A 27,949-nucleotide genomic window follows, 5' to 3' on the forward strand; every position below is an offset into this window, starting at 1 on the left:
ACTACGTATCACAATCAAAAACACGTAGTATATCTTTTTTTAAATTCACATAACAGAAAATAAGCCTTTAATGGGGTAGAAAATGTACATATTTGCTCTCCTGGGTTTATAGGGAATTACCAATTTCTCCTCAACTTTCTTTTTTTTTTCTTTTTTCTGTATGAGTCAAACAGACACGGGTACTCCTGTCAAACCTCCACAAGTTTTTCCTCCATTTCTTGAGTCCAAATAAACCTAAAATTAGCGCTTTTAACTTCTCCCAAACCTCCCGCTGGCCTGCAGGTACACACACACAAGTGAATGCTGCTCTCTCATTGGCTGTAGGCGGTCGCCGATGTTGTTATTTTCAGTCAAAACTCATTTCACACAGCATGATTTGAATCGCCGACAGCTCCAGATATTTAGCACACCAAATATCTCACAGGCATCGGCGACTCATATGCGATTCTCTCAGATTGCGTCTTTGATAGTTCACACTCTGTAATTGTCCCTCACGTGCACGAGCACGAGCTATTTTCAGGCATTTTTCGACGATTTTTTAAAACCTGTCGGCGAGTCAAAATGGGGCTAAAAACATGCAGTCTGAACTCGGCATTAGTCAGATATATCTCAGTTCACAAGTAGGGGAGTTCTCGAGACCCACCTGAGCTCAAACTCTCTTCTCTCCCTTAAAATGGGAGGGAGCCCCAGGTTTAAGGATATTCTGAGCTCAGGGCTCTCTCCCGGGACAGCATGCCAAACACGCTTGTGTGTACTCATGAAAACTAGTTTGTTTTTGGGAACATCAGCAGGTAAGTATACAGACACACAGTTCATCCGGTAAATGGCAGATCTTGTAAACACCATATGAGAGTAATCACGTCCTCTAATCAGTGTAAAGCAGTGGTCACCAAACTTGTTCCTGGAGGGCCATGGTCCGAAAGATTTTAGCTCCAACCCTAATCAAACACACCTGAACAAGCTAATCAAGGTCTTACTAGGTATAGTTGAAACACCCAGGCAGGTGTGTTAAGGCAAGTTGGAAATAAATCCTGCAGGGACACTGGCCCTCCAGGACCGAGATTGGTGACCCCTGGTGTAAAGGATCCAAAGGCACATAAACAGGGCTTTACATTAACACCCACCAACCTGCCAAATGCGGGTAGATTTCAGCTTTGGCGGGTTGAAAATAATTTTTAAATTGTGGTTTTCTTTAAAGCAGAGTTCGACTATGAGGATGACCCAATATGCGTGCAAATGTGATCTTAGAATGGAGAAACAGCACGACTAACAAAAAAAAATTGCATTCGCGCAAGCAGAAGAAAACCGAACGAGAGAATGATCACTCGTGCTAACAGCTGATGTGATGCACGCGACTGTATAAAGCGTGTGCGCGCTCCTGTTTCCTTCCTTGAAGCACGCGTACCTGGAACGCAACTGTGATCGGATCTCTTTCAAATAGTCAGGCAAAAAAGTAATGCTAATGCACCCACAGACACAGTCTTGCTGCTATCAAGACCTCTTAATATGTCATTTGGTAAGCAGAACCGGTTGCTTTCGCTTTGAACAGATTATTAATTGGCCTGAACCGTTTGATTATCCTTCCATTATCACACGTTTTTCACCTGCTTTCTTTTGCTTACGGTTATTTTTGTTTATATGGTTTAATTATATTTTTTCACAACAACATTTGCTTTAATAAGAGATTAACTCTCCATTTATGTGTAGTTAACTGGTGATCTGAGAGACCTTTAGCGAGGCCAGATTACTGTGCATATTTTTGATACATGACAATAATTATTTTTAAAAGTTTATTTAAAAAAAAATGTTTCTTTGGTTTTTTGAAAAAATGTTTTGTTAAATAAAAGTATAATATACAGCTTTAGCTTGACACATTTGAAATTTGTGGCTAATAAATCATTTTTATTGGTGTGGTCAGAGATAAGTTAAGTAAATCCTTAATTTTAAGTTCTGAAAAGTCATGTGAAATAAAAACTAATTGCAGTATAACACTATGTAAACGTGAGCCATTTGCTCATGTAGACATAACACAAAATCTAAATCGAGTAATTTTAGCATGTCAAAATCATATTTATGCATATGAAAATATTTTCCCAACAACAAAATTGGGGCTAGTGAAAATGCAGAGTGGCTAGTAACATTGGAAAACTACTAGCCACTGTGGCTGGTAGAGATGCGTGGTTGGGCTATTATTTCATCCGCAACCGCATGACAAAATTCATCATCCGTCCGCCATCCATCCGCAGTAACATTTTTGACCAATTTTTAAAACCGCACCCGCCCGCCATCTGCTGATTGGGCTCTTTATTTGAGTGGCTTATTCCTTTTTATTATTAAATGAATGTTTCTTTATTGATCATTATAAAATAGAGAATGACTTTAATGTAGACATGCAGTTAATCCAAACGTGCAAGTCATTAATTGACGACGATTTGAAGTGACGCTAAAGATACGAGGACGTGTCTTTTCACTTGATTCGATTCCTCGGTCCTTGAGTCTTTTCCTTGCGTCCTTCCCTCGTATCCCGGTGGGGTGGAAACACGAGGAAAGAAAGCAAGGAAAGGAAACGAGGATGCACAAATAAGAAATGAGAAGCACCCGAGCTCTCAGAATATCAGCAGTGAACTCCGTCTCCAATCGGCGCACAGGGACAAAAGTAAATAAATAGCCTAAATTAAACGCACTGTACTATACAACTTTTTTTATTGTAGCCTAATAGAAAACGCATTGACACATCATTTCAACATGCTGCTATTTAGCCTACTACTAAATGCCTATTTCACTTTATTTTTTAGTAAATAGATAGAATAATAAGTCATTTACATTATAGCCTAATAATGTTTACATTTGTAGTTGTCCATAGCAACCCCAAAAACGTACCTGATTGCCTTGCACATCTAATTAATGGGCACAGTTTTTCGACTATTTTTTTATTTATTTATTTTTTATTTTTTGCTGTGGATGTTATTAAGCTTGTAGAAATCGGAAACAACACCAGTTCTGCGACAAGATGAACCTTTATTTATATCTCTATCAGACAATACCTATTTTATATGCCAAAAGAAACAACAGGCAGTAAAAAAATATTAACATAAATATCTTAATGTAGGCATAGGCTATAGTCTCATGCTTTGGCAAACAGTTGAAAAAAAATTAATAAAAACGTCATATCGTGCCTAAGCCTTGTAGGCTCAGTCACCCCCACAATTAGAAATTAAATTAGAAAAATAGATATGCCATCCCTCTTTGAGCGAACATAAAGTCTGACCAGGCTAAGTGCCCCAATAACCCATGGATTTAGGATTATCCCCATTCCCCTCAAACTTGAAGCATAACGAAATACTACGCCAGTTGAGACAAAGAAATTCTGGCAAAATAACCTTAGCCTCGGAACGTAAAAGCGAGGCCAACATGTCTAGAATAGAATAGGCTAAAACAATATGAACGTAAAATTATCAGCTGACCGAACTCAAAAGTTTATATTGAACATATGTGTAGCCTAAATAACATAGGCTAATTGGTTTAATATGCCTGACCTTAGGTCTAGTTTGATTTTTTCTTGGCACAATGCAGGAATAAAATAGCATCTACAGTGTCAGGATTCAGACGGGAGCGCCTGCATAGCCACTATAATGCGCCCTGCTGCATTGAAGGAGCGCTCGCTCGCAGCACTTGTTCCTGAAATGCATAGAATTCTCTTGGAAAGGTGCTGTAGTCGTGGGAATGACTGGCCTTATTTCTCCCAAAAGGAAGTAGATTTTCCTCTGCTGATCCGTCTATACGGAAGTTTGTAGAGGAATACTTCTGTACTTCATCCAGAATTAGTGTATCCGTTTCATCCTCCCATTCTGTGAAGTCAGTCCTAGGCTTTTTCGTTGGTGCGCCAGCTATGCCTATAAAAACAGTACAACCGCCCGCCACCCGCCCGAATTTAATTAAAATATTATTTTTTCGTAACGTCATCCGCCCGATCCGCGGTTTATCCGCGGAGTCCGCGGCTATAACCGCCAACCGCGCATCTCTAGTGGCTGGTGATCAAAAAAGTTAATGTAAAGCCCTGCACATAAGGAACATTAATAGAAGAAGAGGAAAAGACGAAGGAGCAAAGGTACAATACTAACCGAGGAATGAGAGGATAAGGTAAGCTTTTATAATGTCTTTGATAATGGGGAACAGATGCAGGTGATTAGAAGGCCGGTGATGGTTTGCAGGATTGCATGGAGGTGGTTTGTGAGGGAGCAGGAACAAGCCGAGGCTGTGACATTCATTTTTTTTAACAATGACAGCCTGTGACGCACTCTCTATATTGTTTACATGCTACTTTGAATATTCGGTTTGAATAGCATGTCAGTATGGCTTAGTAAGTGTAATTCCTGCATGCCGCTGGCCAACCACTACTGTACTTTTTCTATTCTACGATAACCACGTCAAGCATACAGTAGTCGCCCAGGACAGCATGTGAGAGAGTGAGACCAGCGATCTTTGCATGCATATCATATTGCACATCATGACAAGTTTTGCTTGCTACGCAACTGAAAACATATTATAAAGAACTATAACGTTTTCTAACTGCCGAGTGATATGATCTAGTAGATTGTTTACTGTAATCTTTAATGTGTGTGATTTCAGGAGGCGTTGCTTTTGACGGCGAAGGAGTGATTGTGTTTTCAAAGATATGCTATGTGTTTTCAAAGGTATGCTAAAGAATTTAGTTCCAACCCTGCTTCAACACACATACCTGTAGGGTTCAAACAAGCTTGAAGGACTCCATTTTCTTGATCAGGTGTGTTTAATGAGGGTTAAAGCTAAACCATGCAGAACTGCAGCCCTCTGGGAGTTTGACATCCCTGATATCGGGTGAGTCTCAATCAGCACCCTTGTTCAGTAGCCAATGCACTGATCAGGCCATCAGCCATTTTAGGTGCTGTTTCATTTACAAAATTATTTGGTAACACTTTATTTTGATGGTCCATTTGAGTATTAGTTGTTGATACTGCTCCTTTAACAGACATTTAACAGACTATAGGAAACTTTGCAAGTACATGTCAACTTACACTAACCCCAACCCCAATCTAATAGTCTACTTATTATCTAATGAGAATTAGTTGGCATGTAGATGCAATGTAACTTAAATTCAACAAACAGACCATCAAAATAAAGTGTGACTGATTATTTGAAATGTTTGCACCCTGAAAAGTCCCACAATGCACCATGAAAATCCCTCTCCACCCTTAACGGAAGTTCGGAAGCATGAAATATGATGCATGTGACCCAAACCACCAGCCATAATGACAAACGAGAGACGTTTCTATTCATTTATTTTTAACACAAACACATAGCTAGATACAGTAGGTTTAGAAAAATCTAGCGAAGGTTTATAATTTACATATAGTTTAATGGTTGAAATGTTGTTGGTATATGGCACAATTAAATTATTCAATTTTCTTCGGCTTAGTCCCTTTATTCATCACAGGTCGCCACAGCGGAATTAACCGCCAACTTGTACAACAATGCTGTCCACAGCGAATGCTCTTACAGCTATGACCCAGTATGGAAAACATCCATACACCCTCATTCACACTCATACACTACAGCCAATTTAGTGCATCCAATTCACCTTTAGCGCATGTCTTTGGACTTGTAGGGGAAACCGAATCAGCGACCAAAACTCAACCAGCAATCTTTTTGCTGTGAGGTGACGATGCTAATCACTGTACCACTGTGTCACCCACAATTCATTAATATACTTTAAAAAACTTTATGAATTAAAAAAAAATAAAATAAAAAATAAATATATATATATATATATATATATATATATATATATATATATATATATATATATATATATATATATATATTATTTCTGCTGGTGTTAATAGGTCACAGTGAGGACTTTCTCATGTCACGCTAAGTGTGTTCCAATGTGTAGTGAACACAGCTCTGTCCTTACCACTGTCTGAATTTGTACACACACACACACACACACACACACACACGCGCACACACGCGCACACACACACACACACACACACACACACACACACACACACACACACACACACACACACACACACACACACACACACAGTTGAAGTCAGAATAATTAGCCCCTCTTTAAATTTTCTTTTCTTTTTTAAATATTTTTTTTCCAAACAATGTTTAACAGAGCAGGGAAATTTTCACAGAATGTCTGATAATATTTTTTTTCTTCTGGAGAAAGTCTTTCTTTTTTATTTTGGCTAGAATAAAAGCAATTTTATAAAAAAAAAAACAACAACAACATTTTAAGTTATTATCAAAATTATTAGCTCCTTTAAACTATTTTTGATAGTCTACAGAACAAACCATCATTATACAATAACTTGCCTAATTACCCTAACCTGCCTAGTTAATTAATTAACCTAATTAAGCCTTTAAATGTCACTTTAAGCTGTATTGAAGTGTCTTGATAAATATCTGGTCAACTATTATTTGCTGTCATCATGGCAAAGATAAAATAAATCAGTTATTAGAAATCAGTTATTAAAACTATTATGCTTAGAAAATGTGTTGAAAAAAAGCTTCTCTCCGTTAAACAGAAACTGGTTAAAAAAATAAATGTATATATATATATATATATATATATATATATATATATATATATATATATATATATATATATATATATATAAAAATCCAGAGTCCCAAAAATATAGTGATGCAGAAATTTGATCAAAATTCAGAAGAACACTTGTGGGTTCTCTAAATATTTTCCTCTGTGGGTTTACATTGGGGAGGTTTTATTCTTAAACAGTAGAAAAGTACATGACTGTGTTTGTTTTATATTGTAAAGGAAAATCTTAAAGCATTGTCAATGTTTACCATGCGCTATTTTACTCAAACAATCCCATTGTAAAAGCCCACAGGAAAACCTCAAGGGAACCCACTACGAATTATCCTTTGTGCATTGCATTTGTCTCAACTGCACATATGCTACGTGTACGTGCAAGTTACAAAGCTGTTTTAAATATAGATAGTTTTCTTATAAAAAAGCATTGCTTCGCTACAAAAGATCTTTAGTCGCTTATTGGAGCCATGGGGTACTTTTTTTATTTTTATGGATGGGTGTGATTTTATTGGAATTGTTTTGAGCGATTTAAGAGAAACACTTGCCCTTTGCTTGAGCTTAAAAGACTTGATATAACTTTGGATTCAACTGAAAGAAGTAAGTCATTCCTTGAGGGTGCAAAAACCATGCGCTAATTTTGATTTATTAAATTTTGACGCCTGAAGCAACATTCTGTTAAAATTATTATTTTAAAATCATACTTTGCTTATTAATAAACATATTTGAAGTTAGCCCCAAGCAGAAAAGCCAAGTTGCCTGAGTGAAGTAGGCTACTGACCACTCCCAATCAAACAGATTAATAATTCACACTCTTTGTTCTGTTCAATAATTATTGTTATGCTTTATTGTAGTTTGGAACCATTGTTAATATGGTAATTTAACTTAAGGAAAAATAACAGTAGTGACAACCTTATAAAGATATTTCCAAAACAACAACAGACTCGACTCGAGTCAATGGTCAGACCGACTCCATCATCTGTTTTTGACTTTGACTACTAGCTTTTGATGTGATGTCATTTCGGAGTAACATGACAGCAAATAGGACCCAGCAGAGCTCTCCGGCGAACCTCACCTGTCCCCAAACGCACTTTTACTTTTCCACCTGAAGTCGCCTGCAGAATCCCGACATCTGTCAGCCTGAAGAGATAACGGCATGTCTCTTGCATTGCTCTGCAGTTTGTTACTGGTGCACGGCTCGCTCGGGGAGATCGTGTTCCGCTGTCCGAGCTGCACCGCGGAGCGCCAGGCAGCGTGTCCCAAGCTCACCACCTCTTGCGAGATTGTCAGAGAACCGGGTTGCGGTTGCTGTCCGGTTTGCGCCCGGCAGAAGGGCGAGCTGTGCGGGGTCTATACGCCGAGATGCGGCAGCGGTTTGAGGTGTTACCCGAGCGCGAATTCAGAGTTACCGCTGGAGCAGCTGATACAAGGACTCGGACGATGCGAGAACAAAGTGGACCTAGAGCCCACCATGACCAACCAGGAGTCAGCAGCACACAGTGGTGAGTCTCAAGACTTGTTTGTGAGCATGAATTGATGCACTGCCGCTGCAAAAATGCACGCATAACACACGGATGATGTTGCACTTTGATGTGTCCTCTCCTCTTCATGTGTCAGGACTTGGAAAATCAACACCGAGTCAGATATCAGTGCAGGGTCTTTGTTCTGGCACCCTTTTCTCCACCATCTTGTTTGATTGTTTATACAGCCCCTTTGTTAGATCAACTTCTGCCTAAACTGCTGCTGGTGTATCTGCTCATCACACTTACTTGATTTTGCTTGTGTATAGTTCCCAAGCATGCCAGGCAATGTTGAAATATCACTTATTTTCATAAGAATTAGTGCAATATTAATAAGACAAGGGGATTTGTGGAGGTAATTTAAGTTATTTTTATTTGAATTATTTAAATATTTAATCCTCAAACTTTCCGTTAGTGCTTAAAAAATAATAATACTTTAAATATAATATTTAAAGTCATAAATAACTTTGAAATAATTGAATTAATAAGTGATTATATTTACTTTAAATATTTTGGGGGATTATTAAGTGGTAAGTATCTTTAGATTTCTACTTGATTGCAAAAGAAATATAGCACAAAGGAAATTCAAAATCAAAGTCACATTTTACATTTCGAATGGCCTAAGTATGGGAAAAGGAGAGAGCTTGTCTCGAAATAAATATCCATGCTTTTATGAGTATCGTCTTAAGGTTTAGATATTGGAAATCAATGAGACTGTCCACATTTCTGAAAGCACAGCACCTGCGTGAGCAGAAGGATGAACAGTTTTGAAATGTATTTGTCCATGGGACCATTGATCTCCTCAGTAAGCAAACAAAGTTATCATCTTTTAAACTGTTGACACTGCGACGTTTGGCATTCTTGTTTCATTTGCATCAGCCTCTTGGAGGAAAAAAAATACAGTATGGTGAAAAAAACTGAGAAATCACAAAGTATTATTATTATTTTTTTTTTATTTCTCTGGGACAACTAGTCCTTTATAAATTGGTCTATGGGAACATATTTCTATTTCATTGTATCATGCACAATGCTGGCTTTTGCCATGATAAGATCATTCATCAGATAGTGTGTGGGTGTCAACAGAGGCAATCTCTTTTTTTTTTCTACAGTCTAGGATGAGCAGTTCCAACTCTTTTGCCATGCAACTAAAATATGTGACCTAGATTTCTAATAAAATAAAGAATTTTCAAATTACCGATGACTAAACCGTGCCAAATGCCTCTGCTTCGCAACAAATTTGCAGCCGTTATCCTGTTGTGCTATTGAGTTTTCCAAGAAATCAAGGGTGAAAGGCTAATGTTGCCTGGCATAAATTGGACTTCTGCACACTGGACTTTGAGGCCTGTCCAAGCACCCTTTTGATTTTGCCCCGCTACACACTGTCTAAGCAGCGTCTGAATAGTGTATTTTTGGATACCCATAAACAATACGCAACAGGGTTCCCCAGCACAACCAATTAATCCGCTCATTTCCAACCCAGGTTTCTATTATAAAAAGTACTGCCAGCACTAAAATTAAAATTCACCTTTATTCACCCTCATGCTTTTCTAACCATGCATTATTTTCTTCACTTTGTGAAAAATAAAAGCTTTTGTTTCACACACACACACACACACACACACACACACACACACACACACACACACACACACACACATACACACACACACATGTAAATCATACTCCCTGTGTGGCTCTTGAGAAACAAAGGGTGAAATGAAGGGTTATTTTTGCAACAAAAGAAGAAAAACAAAATATAATACTAGTCCATAGGACTTGGATAAGCCGATATAAGCCATTTCATTAATGTTATATATCACAGTATAAAAGATATTTATGTAAGTTCAGTCAATTAATAGTGTGTGTTTATATATATATATATATATATATATATATATATATATATATATATATATATATAGATATTACTTTTCAAAGCATATCTTCAGTTATGTACTCAGTTGTTGTATAAGATTAAACCCTTTTTTCTGCAAAAACAACTGGCTGGATGTACTTTATCCTATTTATTACACGGCTACTTGCCACAAGATGTGGAAACTAGTCACAGAACATTGTTATGAGCTGTTATAGTTTACATAACATCTAATATTTACATACTAGCTATGTAATTGCGTAACAATTTAATAGGCAACGCTGGCAGAAACGAAATCGTCTGAACAGAGCAAAGACAAACCTATGTATTCAGTCACAACATGGTACCAACCGTGGAGGGCTGTTGATAATGGGGCATTCACAGTCACCATGATCACAACCCTAAAAGAACAAACTCCTGATTGGTTAATGCAGCGCGAATGAGCTGGGCAGGGTATAAGCCAATTTAAGCCATTTAATTGATGTCCAGGATATATATAGTATAATATTATTTCTTTAAGTTCAGTCAATTAATAGTGTGTATATACATATATTGACCTCAAGTAAATGATTATTTCTTTTATACTTTTTAAAGCGTATCTTTAGATATGAACTCATTTGTTGTGTAAGATTAAAGCATTTTCTCTGCGAAAACAACTACCTGGATGTACTTTATCCTGTTTATTACACGGAGACTTGCCACGAGATGTACAAATTAGGCACAAAACATTATGAGCTGTAATAGTTTGCATACCATCTAATATTTATGTTATTCACAGACTATGCTAGCGTAGGCGTCATTGTGTCACGCGCGTCCTTTCGGTAGTAAACAAAACAGCTCACAGTCAGCTCACGTGTGATTGATGTATTCGGCCTCGAATACATCAATATTAAGACAGAAATTACATTTTTTGAGATTTATACCTTTTAAATACTTATGTGATACTTTTAACACCATTTGGAGGTGTCCATGTTGCTGTGAAGACCGCCTTTTCGCTTCTCTCCTGACTGTAAAAATATAATTGGCTGAATTAGCTGAATTAAGATTGTGTGTAGGGGTAGAATCGAGATCGCAATCTATTTTCGATTTATCGTGCAGCCCTATTGGAGTGTTTAATCACTTGCTGTCTCCTCCCTTGCCATAGTAAGTTACCGCCATATGTGATAAATGAACTCAGTACAAAATAAACGGTTATGATAATTACTGAACCGATACCAAATTGTTCACGTCTGCATCACGGTTTATTGAAGAAACTATTTTTACACCCCTAGTTTAAAGTGCAATTTAAAGGCTTAGGTAGGTTAAGTAGGTATGTTAGGCAATTCTACATTAGCTCATTTTGATAACGTAGCCCTATATACATTTCTGGAGATTGCGAATTATGTAATCAGAGGTACATATGGCTGCATTTAGTCTTTAAACTGAAGGCTATGACACGGTTCCTTTTCGCGATTACCAGCAGACCACTTACCTTTGTATGGCCGGCTTTTCTGCTGTTACTAGTTTGTCCAGTGGCTCGCCGCGAACAGTATGTCGACAGACTTGTGACATGGAGCGGATTTGATTGTGACAGCGGGGTTGAAGTCCGATAAAGAACAGTTCCAAAAAGCAGGTAAGACAAAAAAAATAAATAAATAAACAAGTAAATAACAGGGTGAGAATGTGGTGAGATCTAAAAAAATAAAATAAAAATCAAGCTGCCGCAAGGGTTTTTCTTTTTCTGGATTACTTTTGAAAACACTGTCAGTTGGTTTAAGGAAAGGGCGTTGGGCGCTGGTCAATCAGTGCTTTTGAAAACACTCGGTTGGGTTTAGGGAAGGAGGAGGGTGAGTCAGTCGATTGGTCAGTTAGTCAGTCAACAGCGGCCTCTGGTGGATTTATGTGAAAACAGCAAGCGCAAATGGCACTCGCAAAACAAATTTGAGATCTCAAAAAGCATACACAGCGGCCTCTGGTGGATTCGCAAAAACAAAAACTGCTAAATGACGTAGCTCCTGGGACGTATTTGGCACTCTCCAAAAATGTATATAGGAGTATGTATTCAGAATGAGCCTGGGCTGCAGAAATAAAGGGCGAATACTATTGAACTTAAAATGACTATTAATATTATTATTTATTATTCCAGTCAAGACATTTTTCCAGAAGAAAAAAAAAATATGGCATGTATTTGCTTCATTAAACATAAAATATTTAAAAAAAGATAATATTTTTATTCATTTTCCCCTCAACTGGATGTGCAACACGCATTTCAAAATACTATAAAAATAACCGCTTAGAAAAGACAAAGATGAGGATCAGAGGTCTGGAATGTAACACCTTGTAGTGAGCTTCATAACTGCAACATTCATTCATTCACTAATTAATCAGCCTTAATAGGTGCCAGCATAGGTCAGCATTAATTGCCGTTTTTGTTAAGTAGAAATGAGAGTAATGGGCCAGAACTGACACTGGCCCATTTCCAGAATCCAGACATGGCTTTTAGAAATTACACTTACTAACTGCTTTTGAAATGTTATCAGAGAAAACAGTAATACATTAGTTAGATGTATGTTATTGGCCACACACCTCAGCTCAGTGACCCGTCGATTAGAGTTGTAATTAATTGTTCAATCATCATTCACTCCCTCATATTCAAACTTCTGTTTTCCTTCTGGTAAGAAAACAATAATGAGACGTAATGCAGAACAAGCTCCTGTTTTTTTCATATAATGACAGTGGATAGTGATTTATATTGATAACATTTATTCATTTTCCTTTAGCTTAGTCGCTTATTTATCAGGAATTGCCACGATGGAAAGAACCACCAACTATTCCAGCATGTGTTTTATGCAGCGGATGCCCTTCCAGCCGTAACCCAGTACTGGAAAACACCCATACACTCTCACATTCACACACACACTCATACAATATGGCCAATTTGCTGGACATCAAGACTCTTTGGATTCATCTTCAATGCCACCACCTTCATCTTTCCCCAGACATGCTCAATAGCATAGAATAGTCATTCCGAGTCATTTTGACTATTAGTAAATACGTTCACATCCATAACTATATCTTGTTAGTCTCGCTGCTGTTTTTGACTGCTTGGTGCCATATTGTGACCTAATAATATGTGATGATGTTATCCTTCATCAGCCCATTTGGCCGTTTTTGTTTTTGTCAGCTTTACATGTAATTAAAGAATTATGAAACCTACAACTCGGAACAATGTTGTGTCTAATTTTGATGTTTTGTGGCAAGTAGCTCTCAACCTTATAGTGCGTTCACACCAGATGTGGATAAAGCATCAAGCGCAAATGATTTACATGTTAAGTCAATGCAAAAATGCAAATAGACATCCTGCAGTGCTATTCACCCGAGTTGAAAAATCTGAAATCCAGGTGGTTGTTTTCACAGAAAAAAGGCTTTAATCTTATACAACAAATTAGAGCTGCAGTATTCTGGCTTAAATTAGAATCGCAAATTTTTTATTATTTTTTATTTTTTTTCTTAAAATAAAGATCACGATTCTCTCACGGTTCTGTAGATGTAAAATATAGCTTAATTTAAGATTATTGTTTTTTTCTCAAACATATGGTAAAACAACAATATTAATATTATGTGTAGGTCTACTGGTTTCTATAAATAATTATATTCTACTTATAATAATTCTGATGTTGAATTATGTTATGTTGAATTATGTAATATAGGCCTATGCTTGCAGTCCGTCATTGAGAACATTATTAGACCATTTAATCCACTGGTAAAATCAGCATTATATAGGCTAGATGAGTTATACTGAAACTGTAAACATTTATTTTTTATGCACATGTGGGTTCGATATGAAAGAAAAAGCATATCAAATGCTTGTCGCAGTTATGTGTATATATACTGTACATACATACACGCACATATACATTATATATATATATTTATATATATACACATACACATATAAACACACACACACATATATATATATATATATATATATATATATATATGTGTGTGTGTGTGTGTGTGTATGTATGTATGTATATATATGTGTGCATGTGTATATATGTGTATGTGTACATATACACACACACATACATATATATACACACACACACATATATATATATATATGTATGTATATATATGTGTATATATATATATATATATATATATATGTGTATATATATGTATATATATATATATATATATATATATATATATATATATATATATATATATATATATATATATATACATATATATACATATATATTAGGGATGTGAAAAAAAAAATATTTTTTCTATTACACTTCTAATTTACGTTATAGTGAAAGTATTGTTTAATTATACCCATTATATAAATTATAGATATGCAATATTGGCTGTTGTTTTTGAACATGTGATAAGAAATGTAATTGAAAAGAAAATAACATAGAAGCCATTATCTCATCCATGGTTAAACCAACAACTAATAAAATACCATTGTGAATATTATGAACCCCACCACCACCGTTCTTGTTGAAGGACACTGAATAGACAGAATAAAAACAAAAAATACTTCAAAAAACTGTTCTTCTTCTGAAAGAACTTTTTTTTCCAATGCACAGAATTCCAAAAACTAAAATTAACTAAATAAATCTAAATAAAACTCTGCCTGGGAGATCTGGCAGAACAAAAGTATTCTATATAATACTAAAAGATACAGCCCTGCTATTGTCATCTGCCTGCCACAAAACAGACACAAAGTTTTTTTTTTTTTTCTTTTTTATGTTTGAAACTGACTTGCTGTGGCAGAATGTGGCTGTGTTGATGGTTTGGTGCTTGTGGAGGATTTAGCAGAACATAGCTGGGCTGATTGAGGGGATTGATGCTTGTGGGGGTTTCACAGACAGTATCAGGAGAGGATGCTTTTAGTGCATGTGATAATACATTACATAGAAGGTTGCGCAGTGGCACAGTGAGTAGCACTGTCGCCTCACAGCAAGAAGGTTGCTGGTTCGAGCCTCGACTGGGTTCTCCCCATGTTGGCGTGGGTTTCCTCCGGGTGCTCCGGTTTCCCCCACAGTCCAAACACATGCAATACAGGTGAATTGGGTAAGCTAAATTGTCCCTATTGTATGTGTGTGAAAGAGAGTGTATGGATGTTTCCCAGTGCTGGGTAGCAGCTGGAAGGGCAGCCACTGTGTAAAACATATGCTGGATAAATTGGTGGTTCATTCCACCATGGCAACCCCAGATTGAAAAAGGGACTAAGCCGAAAAGAAAATGAATGATTATGCATAGAAGATGTTGACAGATGTTTAATATCTCTGCCTCTGCTGATTTCACTTTTGCACATATTATACAGTATCAGTTTGTTTTATCTGCAGCACCACTGACTGTAAAATGCTTCCACACAGAACCTCAAGTTATATATTTTTTTACTGGTGGAGGACCAAGAAATGGCTCAGCAGCACTCTCACTCTTTTTCATGGTGCCCAAATGTATTTGAGGAGTTTCAAGTTAATAAAAAGTGACGGGAAGCTATGCTAAGGTTAACTAGCCTATAGCATATATCTTGCTGTCTGCAAAAGACAGTAATGTAGACGTACCATATAACTCCCATAAGTGCATACTATTCGACACAACTGCAAAAGCATCGTTTTAACCTTTATAAACGAACGTTAACGTTACTCTGTCAACAGTCTATTGTCTAAATTACCGCGCTAACAGAGCTAACGTTGCGTAAACAGAGAGCACCCGGTTGCAAACTTTAAAAATGCAGCGTAATGGAAAATCCCGAACAAACTCCGCTCCAAGTTTATAAACTGCATCTGGAACCCAATTAAGGTACAAAAATCTATTTAACAAAAATAGTGATGCAGTGTTGTATTTTTTTCGCTCAGCCGAGCCTTCTCTGTCTGCTGTTGTGGAGAAGCTTGCGCCAGAGACCTTTTACCTCCGCCCCGCCCTCCGACTGAGCGTCCGTCTCTCTCTCTCTCTCTCTCTCTCTCTCTCTCTCTCTCTCTCTCTCTCTCTCGCTCGCTCGCTCTCTCTCTCACTCATGCACTGTGGTCTCAGGAGGAAACGCTGCTTTTTGATATAGTGTTTTTCTTGCTCCCGAATACAAATAATTTTTCAAGTATTTGTTCGAAATAAGTATTCGTAAAAACACGCCATTCGTGCCTTTCCGAATACCGTATTCGGGTTCGGCTCCACCCTTAATATATATATATATATATATATATATATATATATATATATATATATATATATATATATATACGTATATATATATATATATATATATGTATATGTATATATATATATATATATATATATATATATATATATATATATATATATATATATATATATGCACCGTGAACTCGAATTGATCCGATAATTGTAACCGAACCATGAGACCAGTGTAGGTCCACACCCCTATTTTAAACTAAATGCTAGTATCTTGTAAAATGATATTATGTAGTTATCATGGCAAAGACAAAAAAAATTAGCTATTAGAAATTTGTTATTAAACATATTGTAAAAAAATAAACATTTCTTATCTAAACAGCGCAATATATTTTTTTAAATAATAAAAATTTCACAGCAGTACTAGTCATTTTGACTTTAACTGTGTTTACATATACATATATATATTTTACATTCAGGAAATCCAAGAATTAATGTATGTAATAGATGTGATCGCATACATGGCAGATTTCTATATGGGTGTTGTTACTGCATGAGCTTCCACTTAATGGTATACCTGTAACAAAACATTGTGATTGGTCACCCAAACATTGCATCTCAAATAAGATGCAATGCTCATTCTGAGGCTGAGGATTACAATTCCTCAAATCCTGAAGCATTTCGTGTCACAGAATTATCTTGAAACTTTCCGATTTGTGCACGGCCTTAACTGTGAGCAAATTGCACCACCTGTAGTTTGCGTTGTACATATGTCAAGCAGATGCCTTAGACATGATCCAGCATGCTGTCGGACCTGATGAGAGTAACATCTTTAGTAATGATGACTCTTAACTTCTGTAGCGCTTCGGTGCTTGCTTGCTTGCATATTCCCTTGACTTTAGTTTTAGATCAGCTACAAGAAATCTTGAATTTGCTTTGTCCACATTCAGGGTTTTAAATGGAACCATTCTGCAATGTGTGCGTGTGGATAGCCATCATTGCTCAAAAGTGTTCCTGGGATAGTTAGGACCTCTGTCATCATTGTGACCTTTTACATGCCACTTAAAGGATTAGTTCTTGCAAAAAAATGGAAATTTTATCATCATTATTTCCTCTTCCTTGTATTCCATCTCTGAAAGAGCTGCTCTTTTTCCACATGACGGCATCATAAAAGTATACAACATAGAACTTCTGCAAAAGTCATTTAATCAAAGGTTAGTTTGTTAAGAACAAGCTGCAGTATAAGCTATAATTCACTAAACTGAGGCATTTTTATGGTGTAATCGTGAGTCAGAACAGATCTGATGGCCACAAGCATTGGTTCACAGAGGAAGATTATGAAAGTTGTGCAAATTTTATCTGTAAACTTTTGCTAGATCAGTTAAATTTTGGACTTCTCTTCCCACAAAGATGACTTCAGAATATAATTAGCATGTTTGTAGGATACGTTTTGGCAAAAGTCTGCAAACATAAAAAGCATAAAGTGCAATGTCAATATTAAGCTTAACATCATCTTTTTAGGGACCGAGCACCGAACGGTGCAAGGCCCTATTGGAATTGCTCCGTTTCTTATTAGGGACCGAGCACCGAAACGGTGCGTAGGCCCTATTGGAATTGCTCCGTTTTTTATTATTATTATTATTATTATTATTATTCCGCCCCCTACCGGGGCACTTTTGAGGGTCTAAACATGCCCGAAAACTCATGAAAATTTGCACACACACCAAACCCGGTGTAAATAGCAGGTTGATATGGGTCTCGGAAGTGGGCGTGGCAAAATGACTCGACAGCGCCACCTAGAAAAATTAAACGGACGAGCCCCCGATCCACGAATCACACACATGCACGAAAATTGGCACACACCTCAAACATGCCAAAACATACGAAAAAGTCTCTTGGAGCCATATCTCAAACCCAACAGGAAGTCGGATATTTTTAACTTCCTGCGGCGAAAAAGTGGCGTTTTTGCCATTTCCAAGCGTTGTATTTTAACGAACTCCTCCTAGGGATTTTATCCGATCGACACCAAAATTGGGTTTTATCATCTAAAGGCCTTGGCGATGTTAAATTGCGAAGCTTTAGAGTTTTCGTCGATGGGCGTGTCCGTGGCGGCCTCGCAAACTTTGACGATTCGCCACAAAACAGGAAGTCGTTATAACTCAGGCATGCATTATTCGATCTGCCTCAAAATTCACACGCTTGATAACAGTCCTGACCTGAACCCGTTTACATGCCGATATCCAGATACAGATATAGCGCCACCTGCTGGCCACAGGAAATGACATGTTTTACAGTGTAACAAACTCCTCCCACAAATTTTTTCGTATCAGCACCAAATTTGGGTAGTGTTATCTGAAAGCTCTAGCGATGTTATATTGTGAAGATCTAGAGTTTTCGCAGAGGGGCGTGTCCGTGGCGCCATGACAAACCTCAACGCTTCGCCATGGAAAAGGAAGTCCTGATAACTCAACCACACAATGTCCGATCTGCCTGAAACTTCACATGGTTGATAAAAGTCCTCTCCTGAACACATCCACATGACAATATTGAAGTGGGCGTGGCAAATTGACTCAAAAGCGCCACCTACGAAAATTAATCGGACGAGCCCCCGAGCTACGAATCACGCACATGCACGAAAATTGGCACACACCTCAAACATGCCAAAACATACGAAAAAGTCTCTTGGAGCCATATCTCAAACCTAACAGGAAGTCAGATATTATTAACTTCCTGCGGCGAAAAAGTGGCATTTTTGCCATTTCCAGGCGTTGTATTTTAACGAACTCCTCCTAGGGATTTTATCCGATCGACACCAAAATTGGGTTTTATCATCTAAAGGCCTTGGCGATGTTAAATTGCGAAGCTTTAGAGTTTTTGTCGATGGGCGTGTCCGTGGCGGCCTCGCAAACTTTGATGATTCGCCACAAAACAGGAAGTTGTTATAACTCAGGCATGCATTATCAGATCTGCCTCAAAATTCACACATTTAATAACAGTCCTGACCTGAACAGGTTTACGTGCCGATATCTAGTTACAGTTATAGCGCCACCTGCTGGCCACAGGAAATGACATGTTTGACACTATAACAAACTCCTACCACAAACTTTCCTGTATCAGCACCAAAATAGAGTGGTGTCATCTAAAAGCTCTAGCGATGATATATTGTGAAGATCTAGAGTTTTTGCAGAAGGGCGTGTCTGTGGTGGCATGACAAACCTCAACGCTTCGCCATGGAACAGGAAGTCCTTATAACTCAACCACACAATGTCTGATCTGCCTGAAACTTCACATGATTGATAAAAGTCCTCTCTTGAACACATCTACATAACAATATTGAGTCAGTAATAGCGCCATCTGCTGGCAGAAGGTAGTTTGGCTTGTAACTCGGCCACACAATGTCCGATCTGTCTAAAATGTCACATGGTTGATGAAAGTCCTCTCCTGAGCACATCTACATAATAATATTGAGTTTTTAATAGCGCCACCTGCTGGCAGAATGTAAATTGTCTTATAACACAATCTCCACACAATTTCTGATCTGCCTGAAACTTCACATGTTTGATAAAAGTCCACTCCTGAACACATCCCCATAACAATATTGAGTCAGTCATAACGCCACCTGCTGGCAAAAGGTAGTTTGGCTTATAACTCAGCCACAAAATGTCCCATGTGCCTGAAACTTCACATGGTTGATTAAATTCCTCTCCTGAAGACATCTACATGCCAATCTTGAGTCACAGGTATAGCGCCACCTGCTGACAGGAGGAAGTTTGGCATAAATCTGTATTTTTCTTAGGTTTTTTTTATATATATTAGCTTATATTATTATTGTTCGCTGTTCTCTGTCATCGTAAGGTCACCGGGCGGCGGTGAGCCTGGGTGCGAGGTCCCTATCATCGCTGCTTGCAGCTTTAATTATTCTTCTTCTTCTTCTTCTTCCGCGGAATGAATCGCGGTTTTGAGGGGCTAAACATGCCCGAAAACTCACGAAACTTCGCACACGCCTCAGAAGTGGTGAAAATTTACGTTTATTATGGGTCTCGGAAAGGGGTGTGGCAAAATGACTCGACAGCGCCACCTAGAAAATTTAAACTGACGAGCCCCCGATCCACGAATCACGCAAATGCACGAAAATTGGCACACACCTCAAACACGCCAAAACATACGAAAAAGTCTCTTGGAGCCATATCTCAAACCCAACAGGAAGTCGGATATTTTTAACTTCCTGCGGCGAAAAAGTGTCATTTTTGCCATTTCTAGCCGTTGTATTTTAACGAACTCCTCCTAGAGATTTTATCCGATTGACACCAAAATTGGGTTTTGTCATCTAAAGGCCTTGGCGATGTTAAATTGCGAAGCTTTAGAGTTTTCGTCGATGGGCGTGTCCGTGGCGGCCTCGCAAACTTTGACGATTCGCCACAAAACAGGAAGTCGTTATAACTCAGGCATGCATTATCCGATCTGCCTCAAAATTCACACGTTTGATAAGAGTCCTGACCTGAACAAGTTTACATGCCGATATCCAGATACAGTTATAGTGCCACCTGCTGGCCACAGGAAATGACATGTTTTACATCGTAACAAACTCCTCCCACAAATTTTTTCGTATCAGCACCAAATTTGGGTTGTGTTATCTGAAAGCTCTAGCGATGATATATTGTGAAGATCTAGAGTTTTCGGAGAGGGGCGTGTCCGTGGCGGCATGACAAACCTCAACGCTTCGCCATGGAACAGGAAGTCCTTATATCTCAAGCACACAATGTCCGATCTGCCTGAAACTTCACATGGTTGATAAAAGTCCTCTCCTGAACACATCCTCATAACAATAATGAAATGGGTGTGGCAAAATGACTCGACAGCGCCACCTATAAAAATTAAACGGACGAGCCCCTGATCTACGAATCACGCACATGCATGAAAATTGGCACACACCTTAAACACGCCAAAACATACGAAAAAGTCTCTTGGAGCCATATCTCAAACCAAACAGGAAGTCGGATATTTTTAACTTCCTGCGGCAAATAAGTGGCATTTTTGCCATTTCCAGGCTTTGTATCTTAACGAACTCCTCCTAGGGATTTTATCCTATCGACACCAAAATTGGGTTTTGTCATCTAAAGGCCTTGGCGATGTTAAATTGCGAAGCTTTAGAGTTTTCGTTGATGGGCGTGTCCGTGGCGGCCTCGCAAACTTTGACGATTTGCCACAAAACCGGAAGTCATTATAACTCGGGCATGCATTATCAGATCTGCCTCAAAATTCACACGCTTGATAAGAGTCCTGACCTGAACACGTTTACATGCCAATATCCAGATACAGTTACAGCGCCACCTGCTGGCCACAGGAAATGACATGATTTACAAAGTAATAAACTCATCCCACAAATTTTTTCATATCAGCGCCAAATTTGGGTGGTTGTGTATCTGAAAGCTCAAGCGATGATATATTGTGAAGATCTAGAGTTTTCGCAGAGGGGCGTGTCTGTGGTGGCATGACAAACCTCAACGCTTCGCCATGAAAAAGGAAGTCCTTATAACTCAACCACACAATGTCTGATATGCCTGAAACTTCACAGGATTGATAAAAGTCCTCTCCTGAAGACATCTACATGCCAATATTGAGTCACAGTCATAGCGCCACCTGCTGGCAGAAGGTAGTTTGGCTCATAACTCAGCCACACAATGTCCGATCTGCCTGAAAGTTCACATGGTTGATAAAAGTCTTCTCCTGAACATATCTACATAACAATATTGAGTCAGTTATAGCGCCACCTGCTGGCAGAAGGTAGTTTGTATTATAACTCAGACACACAATGTCAGAACTGCTTGAAACTTCACATGGTTGATAAAATTATTCTCCTAAAGACATCTACATGACAATACTGAGTCACAGTCATAGCGCCACCTGCTGATAGGAGGAAGTTTGGCATAAATCTGTGGATTTTTAAAAGTTTTTTATATATATCGGCTTAAATTGTTATTGTTCACTGTTCTCTGTCATCCTGAGGCCACCGGGCGGCGGTGAGCCCGGGTGCGAGGTCCCTATCATCGCTGCTTGCAGCTTTAATGTTATTTTTGTATTTATCTTTGTTTAGAAGACTTGGCTACCTAATTGCAGTACTGGGCAAGCTACTTGTAAAATGTTGGGAGCTAAGCTATTAGCTAGTCTACTTAAAATAGCTACACTAAAAGGTACTCTTTTGGAAATGTAGCAAGCTAAGCTAAAAGCTACATAGCAAAAGTAGCTTAGCTAGATTCATTCATTAGTTTTCTTTTCAGCTTAGTCCTTTTATTAATCTGGGGTCTCGCAGCGGAATGAACCGCCAACTTATCAAGCATATGTTTACACAGCGGATGCCCTTCCAGCTGCAACCCATCTCTGGGAAACATCCATACACACTCATTTACACTCATACACTACGGACAATTTAGCTTACCCAATTCACCTGTACCGCATGTCTTTGGACTGTGGGGTAAACCGGAGCACCCAGAGGAAACCCACACGAACACAGGGAGAACATGCAAACTCCACACAGAAACGCCAACTGAACCAGCCGAGGTTTGAACCAGCAACCTTCTTGCTGTGAGGTGACAGCACTAGCTACTCATATTAAACTTTATTTTACATCTAAAGAATTGTGAGAAAATCGTGATCTTGATTTTAAGCAAAAAAATTGTGATTCACATTTTAGCCAGAATCGTGCAGCCCTATTCCCTATAGTTTTTGTAATATTGTTCGTTGTTGTGTGGGAAGAAGAAGACGTCGGCGATATCAGGTAAGTAATATTGACCTTATTCTAAAATGCGGAAGTGCGCCTGTTTTCGCGATTGTCTTAGAACTTCCGTTTCAGTCGCCTATGGGAGAAATGACTAGGAATAATAAACGGCAAAAAATGGTCAAACTACTTGCTCTACAAACAAATGTTTGCATGACTATACAGACCAAGTAGAATAATATAACAAGGAAATATCAGTTTAAAACATCAAACAGCGAAATGAGCAGTTTTTAATGTCTAAAAATGAATGGAAGTGAATGAGACCGGAAGTCTCGTGCCAAAAAGATTCAAATGTCAGCGCCCGCTTGTCTGCGGAGAATAAGGTCAATACTTTTATTTTTTAAATGCACAACACGTGTAGCAGTTGAGGTGTGTGTGTGTGTGTGTGCACTCTCTCCTCTCTCCCGGCTGCTGCTCCTCTTCTCCTTAAGAAGGGTGTCTCTCCGGCTCAATCACTAGAATAAACAGGTGTTATTTATTATTTCTGATTGGCCTGCCGATTAGCCGCTGGGCTCTAAGCATGCTCCCCCCCTTTTTGGGTTTTCAATCATGCTTACCTCTCCACATTATTGTTCAAAACCACTATAGTATTTTAAATACTGTATTCACATTAAACATTGTTTTTTTTTCATGTAAGTGCACTTGGGCACATTTTGCAGAACAAACAGTGCATACATTCTACATCCTTTTAACTGTAATGAGAGCACTGCATCAGAATTAACTTTCAGACATGTACTTCGAGAAATTGTCCTGCTTCAGAAATAATTCCTTTACCGTCATCTTTTCATCAAGCAAGTTTCTCATGTCAGCCAGTGGATTGATTAGCAACGTCACTGACTGGAGTGAGAGGTGGCAGTAATTTACCAAAAGTTTGTTTTTGACCACCATATAACAGGAAGAAGAAGAATTCGGCATTCTCGCTATCATATGGATTTACTTTCATTGGCCAGACTTTGGCTTCTCGGCTCCATGAATGGTGTTGGCAAAACTTAATGAGCCCCGATCTGTAAATGTAGCTTGTGTGGACGCTACTGCGCTACTTGCTTAAAATAATAGCTGCGCTACTGAAAATCTATCTGATTTAGAAAGTAGAGACGCTACTGCCACGCTACTGAGAAATGTAGTTAAGCTAGTAACTACTTGCAGCAGTGTTACTGCCCAACATTGTCTAATGGTGAATTAGGGAATGCACTTTCACTAAAAACTAGGGTAGGGTAAGTAATCCAGAAAATGGTCATGCAGAGTACGCATGAAAATAGAAGTTTCTAATAAAATTGTTAGGGGTTTTACACCAAGCACAATGACTATATAAATATAACAATAAACTATATTCGTGTCCACACCAGCAAACGGTAACGCTGTTTAGTTTTAGTTTACGCTTGCATTGCCTTCTTGTAACCAGCAGGTGTCCTTAGAGTGGTATATTTGAACATCTGACTAGTGAATCCAGCTCATGTAATCTATCTAGTCAAGAAATTTTGCAATCACAGTCGGTGTAGCAATAAAACAAAAAAAAACAACAAAAAAAAAAAACAACAACACAATTTATTTTTCCCCAGCATTTTCAAAGGAGGCAACACAATGATACCGAAAATATCCTGTACACCTGAGGCACTTTTATTTTTAAACATTTATTTGTTTACTAGGCTGGCTTATATAGATTCTAGGGCTGCACAATAAATCATTTCAGCATTGATATGATATCACAATGTGCACATCAGCAAAACACACATTGGAAGATATGCAATGGTGAATCTGAATTATAGTGGACCAGGAGCCACAGAATTGTATTTAATCAATGTATTTAAATGGGATTTATACAATATATTAAAAAAAACTTACTTAGATTTTTTTGTCCAATACCTACATTTTAAAGTCAAAACCAGATTGTTTTACAACCAATTGATTGATTGTTGTTGTTGTTGTTAATCTTTCAAAAGGGGGCTTTACATCAAACAGCTTCTTCACAATGTTCTTTTCATTTCAATGGATTCTGACTGGCTGTCAATGTTTTTTATCGTATATTAGCTGGACAAATACATTCTAAAAGTCATCTCAATGATATCATTTCTCTAGATCTTTATCGTTATAGCTTTGGTCTGAATATCATTACAAACCATACATGAATGGAAAGCTTATTTATTCAGCTTTCAGATAATGTATGGATCTCAGTTTTCGAAGATGAATGGTTTTGTGTGTCCAGGGTCACACATGCTCAATGTCTTACTCTTAATATGTCGGCAAATGTTACACACTAGACTTACATTTATGAATCAACAACAATTGTGGTTTCAGCTACAAATCTCCAGCTACAAGTCCAATGTTCATTATCATCAAATAAAAACACTATTGAGCTATCCCTTTCAGCCTATGGTGACGCAAGGTAAAAGCAGGAAACATTAATAAATAAAAAAAAAAAAATGTTTATATACATTAAAGGTGCCATATACTGGATTGGTTTAATAAGTTACATTGTTTTCTGATGTCAACAAAGTAGGTTAATTGCTTCGATAAGTTTGGGTCATCAAATGCAGGCTGAAGCGCGCATATTAATGATCTCAAAGCTTTTTTTATGATCTCAGAGCTGCAAATGAGTTGGTGTGCTCTTGATCACAGGCTGCTCTTAAGGTCTGGTTGAATGACCTAAAGTAGGCATACATGCAAATGAGGAGGGTATGGCCCATGAGTCTAGTCACAGTTTGTTTTGTCTTCTGATTGGCCAATTGTCCACTGGGGTTTTACATTTCTGGATTTTACATGCAAACGAGGAAACCATGTTGTATGAGGCTCACAATATGCCCATTTCCATATACTGATCTTTTATTATTATTATTTTTCGAAGATTTACTGAAGAATGTTGGAAGCCTGTAACCATTGACTTCTATAAAATGAAAACAAATACTATAGAAGTTACAGGTTTCCAACATATGTCAATAGATCTACTTTTGTGTTCAACAAAACAAAAAAAAAAACTCCAACTATTATGGAACAAGTAAAGGGTGAGTAAATGATGTCAGAACTCTAAATCAATTTCAAGCACAGTCATTGCTCATGAGATAAAACCAGATATCAAGATGCACTTTTGCACCTCGATTCTCACCAGAAAATCCAGGCTCCTCGCCACAATCCTAAAAATACACCTCATGTTTATTCAAGCCAGTGGTTTATATTTAACGTTTGTTTTTTTAATCTTCACCTCTTTCTCATTGTATCGTGTGTACCTTGATTGCGCTCGCATCCCTTCAGGGTCTGATGTGCTGAGACACGCTCTCTTCAACACCTTTCCAGCACCGGCAGTGGGGATGCTTTGTGTGGCGGTTGCTTGTCCAGACCTGTGACACCAGAAAAAGGCTCCTTCTAGGCGCCGTGACTTACTTCTGCTCCGGGGCATTTGGAGTCTCATGGGTGTCAAACAAGCAGTTGAAAAAGCCAAATAAAGGGCCTTTTTCCCCCCGCAGGCCATCCTAGACAACCCCCCACAGTCAGCAAAATACACAGTCTGACATATCCAGCCATCTTTCACTCTGCTGTAAAGCTGGCTGCCTGCCTGTCCGACTGATACACAGTTGAAAATGTCAATATTGATGGCAACACATATACTCACTATGAAATTACCTCAAACAATACAAGCCTAGCAAAAGTGGTGATGTTAATATCTCTCGGCAAACAGCTGCATTCCTGTCAGTAGGTTGATTTTGTTGTAGTACCTGACAAGAATTATGATTTCAAGCTGCTGTATTAGCTTTCATGCTGATTTCAGCTTAGTTGTGTGTAGCAGTAGGGCAGCAAGTAGGGCTGTCCAATATGACTATCCATCCATCCATCCATCCATCCATCCATCCATCCATCCATCCATCCATCCATCCATCCATCCATCCATCCATCCATCCATCCATCCATCCATCCATCCATCCATCCATCCATCCATCCATCCATCCATCCATCCATCCATCCATCCATCCATCCATCCATCCATCCATCCATCCATCCATCCATCCATCCATCCATCCATCCATCCATCCATCCATCCATCCATCCATCCATCCATCCATCCATCCATCCATCCATCCATATATATATATATATATATATATATATATATATATATATATATATATATATATATATATATATATATATATATTAGGGTTGTAACAGTTCACAAAAATCACGGTTCGGTTCGATACGACTCAGTAGTGTCACGGTTTGGTATGTTTTTGATACAGCGAAAAAAGAAAAAAGCCAGAGGATTTCTCTAATTTAAAATTTTTAATGTATTAAAACTAACATCATACAAGTATGATCTTGTTTTTTATATTACTTTGAACAGAGATAGAGCTATACTTACTTTGCTTAGCAGTAAATAAAACAAATCCTTCTTTATACTCAACCAAAAAGGTGATCATAAAAAATAAATATAACATTGTATTAGTTAAACAAATAAAAAGAAAATAATAATTTAATTTTTATATGGAGCTCAGTTTCAATCAATTTTTAAGTATTTTTTTTATTTTCAGAAAGATGAGTCTCCACCTTTTCTTCAGACAGCACAGATCTGCTTGATTTGACTGTCACCTGCTATTTTAGAGGATCTAAAAGCAGGAATTATCTGACTAAAAATGGGCTAATGAGGGAATAATGTAACAGAGCTTTATTACATTTAACATTTTCTTAAAACCCGAAATGTCCACTACCGGTTAAGGTCTCTCATATCCACAGCTATAAATGTACAGATCGCCTCTGGGATTTGTTTTGCCAATGTTCGAATCTGTTGGAATTGCCTGTCTGAATGCTATTCCAGTTCCAGTTCATGTTTCCGTGATGTATTCTGACATATCTGAAGAGCGGTGGAGGCGTGTGCGTCTGATGTACCTGAGTGGTGGGGGTGAGTTGCGCGCGACATACCTAAAGAGCGGTGGAGAGGAGTGTGCGACGTATTTAAAGACCGGAGGAGATGCGCGATTTACTGAAGATTAATATTCATATGCGGGTATCCAGGAGTCTCTATGCATTTACATTTGACA

The 27,949-nt window shown here is 38.1% G+C and overlaps 1 protein-coding gene across 1 annotated transcript in view; it reads left to right on the forward strand.

Moving 5' to 3' along the window:
- Positions 1-7,763: 7,763 nt before the first annotated feature.
- Positions 7,764-27,949, forward strand: part of igfbp2b (insulin-like growth factor binding protein 2b) — a 54,560-nt gene continuing 34,374 nt past the window's right edge. Inside the window, exon 1 of the mRNA NM_001126464.1 lies at positions 7,764-8,109. Within this exon, the coding sequence (NP_001119936.1) occupies positions 7,764-8,109 (346 nt within the window). The remainder of the gene's footprint in view (positions 8,110-27,949) is intronic.

The sequence above is a fragment of the Danio rerio genome, chromosome 9 (genome assembly GCF_049306965.1).
Source record: "Danio rerio strain Tuebingen ecotype United States chromosome 9, GRCz12tu, whole genome shotgun sequence".
NCBI classification, from domain to species: domain Eukaryota; kingdom Metazoa; phylum Chordata; class Actinopteri; order Cypriniformes; family Danionidae; genus Danio; species Danio rerio.